Source organism: Theropithecus gelada, chromosome 11, assembly GCF_003255815.1.
Source record: "Theropithecus gelada isolate Dixy chromosome 11, Tgel_1.0, whole genome shotgun sequence".
Taxonomy (NCBI): Eukaryota; Metazoa; Chordata; class Mammalia; order Primates; family Cercopithecidae; genus Theropithecus; species Theropithecus gelada.
In genome coordinates, this window is record NC_037679.1 from 119,643,686 (window position 1) to 119,655,570 (window position 11,885).

Below are 11,885 nucleotides of genomic sequence, written 5' to 3' on the forward strand. Positions count from 1 at the left end.
TGGCTAACATAGTTAAAGGTGAAAGACAGAATGTTTTCCCTCTAAGATCAAGAACAAGACAAGGACATCCATTCTCACTGCATCTATTCAATATCAGGCCAGAAGTTCAGTCAGGGAAAATTAGGCAAGAAAATAAAATAAATGGCACCTGTATTGAAAAGAAAGAAGTAAAACTTTATCTATTTGCAAATGACATGATCCTATATGTAGAAAATATTAAACAATTTACTAAAAACCTATTAGAATAAATGGGTTCAACAAAATGATAGAATAAAAGATTAATATACAAAAAATAATTGCATTTCTATCCATTTCAATGAGCAATCCAAAATCAAAATTAAGAAAATAATCCCATTTATAGTGGCACCAAAAAGAATAAAATACTTAGGACTAAATTTAAAAAAAGAAATGCAAAACTTGTGCTCTGAAACTATAAAATATTAAGAAAATTAATGAAGACCTAAATAAATGGAACACATTGCATGTTGATAGATAAGAACACGTAACATTGTTAAGATGACAATACTCCCTATACTGATCTACAAAGTCAATGCAAAATTCCAACTGCCCTTTTCTTTGCAGAAATTGAACAGTTTATCTTAAAATTCATGTAGAAAAACAAGAGAGTTAAAATAACCAAAAAATCTGGGGGAAAAAAAAAAGAACAAAGATGGACAATTCCCATTCTGGATTTCAAAACTTATTAAAAAGAGTAATGAAGTGTAGTCCTCTGGCAGTGGGTTATACATAAAGATAAATGGAACATAACTGAGAGTCCAAAAATAATTCCTACATTCATAATCAATTGATTTTTGACAAGGGTGCTAAGGCAATTCAAGGGGAAAAGAATGGTGTTTTCAACATATTGTACCCGGATAATTATATATCTGCATGCAAAATAATGAAGTTGGACCCTTCCTCAAATTACACACAAAAATTACCTCAAAATGGATCATAGACCTTTATGTAAGAGTTAGGACTATGAAACTTTTAGAAGAAAATGTAGAAATAAATTGTGGTTTTGAGTTGGGCAAAGCCTTTTTAGATATGATACTAAATGTACAAGTGACAAAAGAAAAAAAGATAAATATGACGTCATCAAAATTAAAAACTTCTTTGCTACAAAGAACACCATCAAGAAACTGAAAAGACAACTCACAGAATTAAAGAAAATATTTCCAAGTCTGATAATGATCCTGTGTCCAGAATACATAAAGAACTCTTCCAACTCAGGAATAAAAAGACAAACAATGCAATTTAAAGATGGGTAAAGAAGTTGAATAGACATTTTTTCAAAAAAGATATACAAATAGCCAACAAGCACACGAAAAGATCATTAATCATTAGGGGAATGGAAATCAAAATCACGATAAGATACTACTTCACAAACGCTAGCATGGGTGTAATTTTAAAAGACAGAAAATACCAAGTCTTGTTTAGTATGTGAACAAATTGTTTGTGGGAACGTAAAATGGTGTGGCTGCTTTGGGAAACAGTTTGCCATTTTCTGAAAGTGTTAAACACACAGTTACTTTATGACTCAGCAATTCCACTCCTAGATATATACACAATAAATATAAAAATATATATCTGCACAAAAGCTTCTATGTGAACATGCATAGTAGCATTGATCACAATAGCCAAAAAATGGAAACAACCCAATGTCCATAAATTGATGAATGAATAAACAAAATGCAGCATATCCATCCCATGGGATATTATTCAGCAATAAAGAAATGAACTACTGATACATACTACCACATGGATGAACCTTGAAAACATGCTAAGTGAAAGAAGACAGTCACAAAAGACCACAAATTATAAGATTGCATTTAAATGAAATGTCCAAATTAGGCAAATCTACAGAGACAGAAAAGAGATTAGTGATTGCCTCAAGCTAGGTGACTTGGGGGAGAGGAGTAGGAAGTGGCTGCTAAGGAGTGTGAAGTTTCTTTTAGAGGTGATAGAAAATAGAGTAGGTAATTAAAGTTGGGCGCAGTGGCTCACACGTATAATTCCAGCACTTTGGGAGGCCAAGGTGGGCAGATTGCTTGAGTACAGGAATTTGAGACCAGCCTGGGCAATGTGGCAAAACCCTGTCTCTACAAGAAATACAAAAATTAGCCAGGCATGGCATGCCTATAGACCTAGCCTACTCAAGAGGCTGAGGTTGGAGGAGCACTTGAGCCCGGGAGGTGAAGGTTGCAGTGAGCTGAGATTTCACCACTGCCCTCCAGCCTAACAGAGTGAGACTGTCTCAAAAAAAAAAAAAAACATATATATATATATATCTAAAATTATATTGTGGTGACCACACAACTCTGTATATATATTAAGAATCATTAATTACATTAAATAATGTTATTTAAAATTTTATTAGTTATCCACAACATTACGATTGTAATAAAATATCAGCTTATTGAAGAAAGGTGTCTTTAATTTGAAATATATTTAGTTTTCATTTCTGTTCATTTACTCATACTACAAACATTTACAGGACATCAAAAAGTGCTTGGTACTAGCAATACTCTGATGAAAAATAATTTCTGCAACTAATACTGTGTTTGGCATATAGAATGTACTCAACCAGTATGTTTTGGATGGATGGATGGATGGATGGTGATAGAGTAGATCTGATAAGTGCAAGAAGGTAGTAGTGTTCCATTTTTATTAATGTTCATAGGCTGTACTAATGCATCAAAATTTGAATTTTACCAAGACTAGGTAACACTGATGTCTTGATTTCCTTTCCTTTATAAGCCAAACCAGCAGTTTGACTGAAAAAAAATGAACAGCAATGACAAAATTATTGGCTGATACAGTAAGCTATATGCTATGGAAAGATTCTGGGGCTTATTGTCAGGAAAAAAATAATGGGTTCAAATATTGTCTCTGGCACTTACTACCCATGTGACCTGAGATGAGTATTTAAGCCTTTGTTCAGTTAAAGGGGAATAATATAACATCTTTCCTACTTGGTAAGATTATTAATAATGAATATTTAGAAAGCAGCATAATGGTCAATAAATGGAAATTATGATTATTAAACTTAACTTCAAATAGATTTACTTTTTATAAAAGTAATATAATAACTGCTTGTACTATTATTTATCCACAAGGGTAAACATTTAAAATGTATATTTCATATGTCACATCAAACTTTGTGATAAATAATAAAAAAATTATGAAACTCTGTGGTTCCACAAAGTATAATATAAGAGACACACAATTTGGAAATTAAACTAAACAACTGCTGAAAATCTGGTCTTATCCATTTAGGCTTCTTTGCTTTCCCATCCTAATTTTTTTTTTTTTACTCTTGAATAATAAATATATCATTATTATTTGTACTATTACTTAAAACCATAGTAGGACTTTTCACTTTTTAAAAAGTAGCTTGAAATTATTTATACTAAAACAAATTTGCAAATTTGCAATCAGAAATTCTAAAACTCTATTTAACAACCCAAGAGTTTTTCTTCCTGTACAGTCTCCTCATTAATCTAACCATACTCCATCCAAATCTTTAAAAAACATTTCCCCGAAGTTAGTGGAACAAATTTTATGATTTGGATGCCATTTTAAAAATAATATATGTTAAAGAGTCCAGGTAAGGAACTATAGTTTTATTTGGGGCCTTTAGAGAAGGAAGCTTATTGTTCACAATACCATCATGTTATGAACTGAATGCTTGTGATCCTTCCCCCAAAAATTCATTTGTTGAAGCTCTAATCACCACTGTGAGGGTATCTGAAGGTGGAACCTTTGGGAGGTATAGGTTTAGATGAGGTCATGAGGGTTGAGTCCCAATAATGTGATGAGATATGTGTTTATAAGGGGATGAGAAGACTGGGGCTCTCTCTCTGCCATGTGAGGATCCCATGAGAAGACAGACAGCCATCTATGAAACAGAAGGAGGGCCCTTACTAAGAACCCAACCATGTTACACTCCAATCTTGAATTTCCCAACTTCCAGAACTGTAAGAAATAAATGTTTGTTGTTTAATCCTTCTGGTCAGTGATGTTCTATCAAAGTAATCCAAAAGGACTAAAACACCCCATCTTTCTTTGGCCATCTCTGCTTTAGTACTGAAGGTGCCAAAAATTAACATTAGCTCTATTGGCCAAATATAACTTTCTTCTCCTTTCAAAAAATATTTAAACAACCAACCTCTCTTCTAATCTTCTTTCTCCTCATTTCAGAAAAGAAAAGCATTGAGAGCCTGTTTATTAAGAAAATTATTTTGAGTAAGAGCTACCTTAGCTGATGCTCAATTGATTAACTTCACTCTGATGCCACACCCCCAATCTGAGCTCAATACAGCCAATTGGAATTTTATATACGTCCCACAAGTCAGATTTCTCAGGACTGTATTTTCAAATCTTCTATTTAGTCATGCCATGTCTATGATATATTTTCAATATTAGAGGTCAGTATGCATTCAACAGTTCAGTTAATGCAACACTCCAAGCAATGTTCTAGGCTCTGAAAATATAGCACAAGATCATAGTCTTGAAGAAGCATTAATAGTCCTTTAAGGATAAGCTTCTCAAGGATCTCATGATCCTTGGGTGAGACAGAAAATAAACATATAACATGGTAATTTTAGATTGTGATAAGTCATACAGCAAGTCATGACAGAAATATAAATATAACTTATCATTTATGATTATAATGGGATAAGCTGGGGAAGCCTTTCTAAACAGATGACAGTTGAGTTGAATCCTGCATGACAAGAAGGAGCAAGGCATGCAAAGAACTTGAGGAAAGGCATTCAGTGGAAGCATCCAGCAAGGCCAAAGACCCTGACAGCTGGTGGGTTTGAAAAATAGAGAGGAGGCCAGTGTGCTGAGTAAGAAAGAAGGAATGGCATGAGATGAAAAAGATTAGCAAGGGCCCTATGATAGAGGGCTTTATAGACAATAAGATATAGGATAAACAAGGAAGAGACTTACATATTCCTTTTTAATAGCAAGGAAAATATCCCAGGAAGTTCTATAGCAGATTTTCTTTTCAACTCATTGGTCAGAATTGTGTCACATGTGCATTCCAATTTTTAAGCCCATTGCTGACAATAGGAATTGAGCTACCATGATGGGGCCATGACTAATCGAGTGTCACTTGGACAACCAGTCACCCTGAAGACCATGGTCCCCTGGGAACTGCATAAAATCAAGGTTCTGATGGCAAAGAAGAAGGGAGGAGTAGCTGTTGGACAGGCTCCTGATGGGAAGTGCCAGAGAAATCAATGTTTGTTATCAAGTGGAGGTACCAGTAATCAGTTGATTATGAGTCCGAAATTCAGGGTGTCGGATGAATGACAAATGCAACATAGCTGACATTAATGGTCAGGAACTGGACAAGATCTCCTGGAGAGACTGCACATAGATTTAGAAGTCAGTCCAGTATTGAGACATGCTCTGGCATTATCTCAATATTTTGAGATTAGATAAAGTAAAAGAAATAAGAAATGATTGGCCAGAGCTAGATATGGGAAAGTGTTCATCATAAAAACCAAAAGAGAAAAGTTTCCAAGAAGGAATTGGACAGTTGGATCAGAGGTGGCTGTGAAGAAGGTGAGAACAATGAAAACAGGAGGAGTGCACATAGGGTCTAGCAATAATAAGATTGTGGTGGCCCTGCCACTGCAGATTCAGTGAATGGTTAAGTAGAAGCTTGAAGCCAGTGTAATGGCTCATGCCTGTAATCCCAGCACTTTGGGAGGCCAAGGCAGGAGGATCACTTGAGCTCAGGAGTTCAAGAGCAGAATGGGCAACATAGTCATATCCTTTTCTCTAAAAAAAAAAAAAAAAAAAAAAAAAAATTAGCCAAGCATGGTGACACGTGCCTGTAGTCTCAACTAGTCAGGAGGCTGAGGTGGGAAGATTGCTTAAGCCTAGAAGGTTAAGGCTGCAGCAGGTTGCCACTGCATTCCAGCCTGGGCAGCATAATAAGATCTGTCGCAAAAACAAACAAACATACAAACAAACAAAAAACAACAACAACAAAAAACCACACACACACAAACAACCACCACCAAAACAAAGGAAAAAAAAAAACAAAAACAAAAACAGAATCTTGATTGAGTAACCAAAAAAAGAGAATGATGAAAAACAAGGAAGTATTTTAAGGTTTTTTTGATTTTTGTAATTTGGGAGTTCACAGAACTTGCATATGTGTTGTCTGGAAAGTACATCATGTGGAGAAAGCCATAGATGTTGCAGAATAGAAGGAGTTTAACTGTAAGAACAAGAATCCTTGGAAAGGTGAGGGTGGGTAGAATCAGAGTAGGACTGGAAGGATTCACTTCTGATAGAAGCAGACACATTTCTCCTATTTCAAAAACAGGGAAGGCAAAGACAATATGGGCGCAGAGACAATATGGCACAGAGACTGAGGTACATAGATTTGACTAGATGAAGGCACTCTTGTCTGATCTTGGATTTTTTTTTTCAATGAAGTATGAGTCTAAGTCATCAGCTATGAATAGGGAGTGAGAGAGTGTGAGAGGTTTTGGGAGAGAGGAAATGTGAAATAGTCACTTCAAAGACTCAAAGGGGAACTTTATTAGGGAAAACTAGTAGGACTCTTCCACAGTACTAAGGGCCTATTTGAGGCCTGAGATTACAAATTTAAAGTACAGCCGGGACAACAGATGTGATTAATCTCTAGGCATAGAGAAAATGGGTAGTTAGGCTCATGAAGAGTTGGAGTCTAGCCAGGTAAGTACAGGGAGAGTGGGGCCAGAAAATTGAGCATGTTTTCAATTAAATGATTTTGGAAATGGGTCATGAATTGTAAGCTGGGCAAAAAGAGAAGCAAGGTTTGGAGAGTAGTGAAAATTGTGAAAGAGTGACAGCATCAATGGACTAGAGGTTTCAATGATTAAGGAATAATTGCAATGGTGATGCGAGGGTAAGGGAGTTGAAAGGAGAGGTGGTTGTGACCATTAGACATATTTTCACTTTGAAAGGTTAGGTTGCTCATACATTATTACTGGATGTTCACTGCAGCCTTTAAAAAAAGATCAAAGTAACTGCTGAGCCCAGCTTGCTAACATAGAGTAGAATTATGTGTGGCTAAGAAGCAGCCATGTGATTAGGAAATTGATAATGTGCTAATTCAGTGATGCCAGGGCAAAATGGGCCACAGAACATTAGATCTGAACAATACAGAAACATCACAGCGTAAGGAAGAGAGCTGGGGCCTGCTTCAAACCCAGCCATGACATGTAGCAGCTGTATGTGTTTCAGACTTTCTGAACCCGTCTGCATTTCGGATTATCCTTTTCAACTGGGATATGGCTACCTCCCTCACAGGGTGGTTACGCACATGAAGAAGGATAATGTATATGAAGTGCCTGTAAATAGCAGGTTCTCAGTAAATATTAATCACTGAGAAAATAAGGAGCCATGTCCCTACTGCTGCATGGCAGTTTTGAAGTCACTTTGGGAAGCTTGCAGGTGTTGAAGGAATGTGACACTCAGAAGGACAACGAAAGGATTCTCCTTGTAGGGCCCTCATGGATGAGGAAAAATCCTGGGTTGGTTATTGCATTGTATCTAATAATTCTGATGATAGGATTGAAGTCCTGTTTGTTGGCTATTGACAGTGTAGAAGTCAAAAATAAAATCACAATACCGGAGTTAATTTTTAAAAAATAAATAGTAAACCCCAAGCTAGGAGAGATGACATTGTTCAGGATAGTATGGGGTGGAAGACCTATCCCTTGCCCACCAAGAACAGGCCTGTTGTTCAAAGACAGCATATGGAAAGTAGAGCTCAGTGTCCCTAAATGGGTTCCGAAACCATCCTAGTCTTTACCTTCCTCTCAGCTCCCTCTCATCTCTCCTGGCCCTCTCCCATCACTCTGGCCCCTCACCTGCTCCCAATTTGTCATTTGATTGTTCTGTCTTCCCAGATTCATCTTGGTTTCCAGCATCTGATCTCTCTTTCCAATGGTCTTCTGCTTTCCTGTAGAATTGGACTGCCAGTATCCAACCTAGCCCCAGGATCATTTATTTTATCTTATGCTTTTCTCAAAGCCCCTTAGAGGGGCAGCTGGGTCAAGAGGGGTGATGTCTGCCACTCATGTGTGTTAACCCAAAGTCCCCGGTTCTTCAGTACTCCCTGGCTTTGATGATTGCTGGAGTAAATGGTAGCCTGGAAGTATGCAGAAAGAAAGCATCAACCATAGTTCAGAGATAGGTCACCTCCTATCGAACAGGTGGCCAAAACAAAATTTCAACGGTAGTAAGCTGCCAATGTTTAAAAATATAATGTCCTGGTGGCCTTAGAAAATCTTTAAAAGGTAGGTAGGGATCTATTGGAGCTTAGAAAATGTAAATGCAAACCAGCTTTTTGCCAGCAATTTTGCTTTCAGAGTATTTGCATTTTAGTCTTTCAACTTTGAAATTCAAATAAAATGAAAACTTCTCTATGACATGGATCTATTAAATTCGAGAGGTTGTTGATATACCTTGTTTAAGACCCACCAACTAATAAAAAGCGAAATTAAAGTGCCACACTTTTAAGATGTCTTTCCTAGTATTCTGAGATGATAATAATTTGAATTTTCTTCTGGTGACTTCTCAAATCCTTAAAATGTCATTTTCTAAAATGATCGAATAGGTTTTTGATGCCTTTATATCTAATAGATCATTTGACTATTTAATGATGTTGTGTTGTCTACAATAATAACTATTTTTCTTATAAAATTTCTACACTCTGGCTGGGTGCAGTGGCTCATACCTGTAATCCCACCAAGGCAGGTGGATTGCTTTGAGCCCAGGAGTTCAAGATCAGCCTGGCTAACATGGCAAAACCCATCTCTACCAAAAATACAAAAAAATTGGCTGGGCATGGAGCCTGTGCCTGTAGTCCGTCCCAGCTGCTCTAAAGGCTGAGGTGGGAGGATGGCTTGAGCCTGGGAGGCAGAGTTTACAGTGAGCCGAGAACAAGCCACGGCTCTGCAGCCTGGGCGACAGAGCCAGATCCTGTATCAAAAAATAATAAAAATGAAAAATGAAAAAATAAAATTTCTACAATCTAGCACAAATCATTTTTGGAAGTAGTTAAAAAATAAAATGTGTAGTTAAATCTGTGTTCATTTATTCGTTCTTTTATCTCTAGCATGTCACATGGTTTCTAACATTTACCAGTCAAATAAATACATAAATACACCAGTTATGAATTCATCATCTTCTGAGTTCTCAGTATTATATATAAAAAAAGCATTTGCTATTATTTTAAATAAATTTATTTCATTTGAAATCTTGAAACTGGGCAATCTGTCTCTAGTTGACGTCTCAGTGATGACAAATATGACCACTTTCTAAAGTGTCAGGTGTTAGTATAGAAAGGAAATGAGGGAAACCAGTGAATTGCCTGATGGGGAAAATCCAGCATTCATTTCTCACTTACTATGGTGGGTCTGGTCTCTGGAAACGCCGATGTCTCCCGCTCTCGCTGGCTGTTGCATGTAGTGTCCTTAAGCTTCTTCTGTTATGCTCAGCCCCGGAGATCTGGCACACGGAACCATAGTAACAATGCATTCAGCCAGGTTTCCTTAGCTACACACTAGTGACAGGACAGGACGCTGCCCTGAAGTGCCTGCCACTGACTCAGGGAGGAGGCTTGGAACACACAGCAGGAGGTGGGAATGGCTCCTACCTCACCCAGAGGGGCTGTCGTCTCAAAAGAAAGTCACTCCATGGTCTTACAGATCTCAAGCCTTGGCAGGGATCTAACAAGATTTTATGGGTTTCATAGGATCTTATCTGCTTGGTAACCCAGTTTAACCACACAGAAAGTTTTTTTTCTTTTTAGTTTTACCCTGTATGAATTAACCAGCAGCAAAGAACTTTCAATGATATTTTCCTAAATGAATTCCTTTTACATTCCATATTGGGTTAATGAGTTCAGTGTCATTTCAACGATATGTGTGTGTGCCTGGGGGTTTTTGTCTTCCTGTGTATATGCTGCGTTTCCTGATTTCTCATTTCATCTGGCTAATATGTTTCAGGCACAGTGCTCAGTGCTAGGGGATCTTAGAAGGGACTCTGTAATCTCTCTCAAGAACTGAACTGCCAAATACTGTAGGCATTAGCTACATGTGGCTATTTACTTTATTTATTTATTTATTTATTTATTTATTGTAATAAGAGTCTAGCTCTGTCGCCCAGGCTGGAGTGTAGTGGTGTGATCTCGGCTCACTGCAACCTCCGTCTCCCAGGTTCAAGCGATTCTCTTGCCTCAGCCTCCCAAGTAGCTGGGATTACAGGTGCCCGCCACCATGCCCAGCTAATTTTTCTATTTTTAGTAGAGACGGGGTTTCACTGTGTTGGCCAGGCTGGTCTTGAACCCCTGACCTCGTAATCCGCCCGCCTCCGCCCCCCAAAGTGCTGGGATTACAAGCGTGAGCCACCGCACTCAGCCATTGATTTTTAATTAATTAAATGCAACTAAAACTTTACTTTCTCAGCCACACTAGTCACATGCCAAGTGCCCAACACATGTAGCTAGTGGCTACTATACCAGACAGCACAGACACAGAACATTTCTGTCATTGCATACTGTTCCATTGGACAGTGCTGGTGGAGATACTAAGAGAATATCGAGCCTGTTAACAAATTATGTTTCTGAATCTATAAAATTGGATCCACCTTTCCAAATGTTTTGTTAATTCTCCTTTGTAATGGTTTTGTAATTACACAAACTATTCTGCAAGGAAGCTTAAGGAGATAAGCTTTAGGAAGAGAGTAATGAATAGCATATGCTCATTGTCTCGGCAGGTCTCCAAAGGTCCCCAAACTTTGTATAATCGTACACCATTATAGGAAGCATTTTAAAACAGTCACTCCCAATACAAGTATTTGCATTAAAAAATAATTAGTATGTGCTACTGTCAGCTAATATTTCAAAGCACAGTATATATATTTAGGGCTCATTAATGAGAGTTGGTATAAAACCAGATTCCAATAATCTTCTTGATAATCTTGAATCTCAGTCCAACTACTTGTCACATCATATGTCTGTGATACAGATTGGTGTAAGTGTAAAGTCAGAATCAAGAATAGTCTATATTCAATTCCACTACTTTCATTATTTTCGGTTATACGCAACCACCAAAACTAGGTTTAACGAGCATAGTAGAAAATCTTTATAATGAATAGATAAGTGTAGTTCATAATTAGCAAACCAACAAGCCACCTTAGCACTGCTGAATTTCCACTTCTGTGGCTGTGGCTAGATTTAGATATAAACAGAGAACACTTGCAAATGATTAGATTAAGTCAGTAAACTTTCCCATTATGAATTTCTTTGTCTTTTTTTCTTTCTTTCTCTTTTTTTTTTTTTTTTTTTTTTTTGAGCTGGAGTCTCGCTCTGTTGTCAGAGTGGAGTGCAGTGGCATGATCTCGGCTCACTGCAACCTCTGCCTCCTGGGTTCAAGCGATTCCCCTGCCTCAGTCTCCTGAGTAGCTTGGACTACAGGCGCACACCACCACCCCCCGCTAATTTTTTGTATTTTAGTAGAGACAGGGTTTCTCCATGTTGGTCAGGATGGCCTCGATCTCCTGACCTCATGATCCACCTGCCTCAGCCCCCAAAACTGCTGGGATTACAGGCGTGAGCCACCGCGCCCAGCCCCATTATAAATTTTAAACATCACACTTGCTTCGCAAATTTCTTTTCTATCAATGGAACTAATTCAATCCTTAATTTGTGAAACTCCAAATGAACAGAATTATTGATTTACTCATTTTCATTTAAAAGAAATATGACAAAAAATACAAAATGCAGTTAGAAAGGAATGCGACATGGATTTATATATACAGAAAATCAGCTAATTAGAACAATGCTTTCCCATGTTAGATCTGTTTTC

The 11,885-nt window shown here is 37.5% G+C and overlaps 1 protein-coding gene across 4 annotated transcripts in view; it reads right to left on the reverse strand.

Annotated features, from left to right (window-relative positions):
- The window catches only part of LMNTD1 (lamin tail domain containing 1), a 157,764-nt gene extending 148,271 nt beyond the window's left edge, over positions 1–9,493 (reverse strand). For 3 of the 4 annotated variants that reach the window (XM_025402595.1, XM_025402594.1, XM_025402593.1), the window contains exon 1: positions 9,425–9,493. Coding sequence is in view for 1 of the 4 variants with exons in the window: in XM_025402597.1 (XP_025258382.1) it covers positions 9,425–9,482 (58 nt within the window). In the remaining 3 variants the exon portion in view is untranslated. The remainder of the gene's footprint in view (positions 1–9,424) is intronic. The other variant, XM_025402597.1, reaches the window with a different exon arrangement.
- Between the last annotated feature and the right edge of the window lie 2,392 nt (positions 9,494–11,885).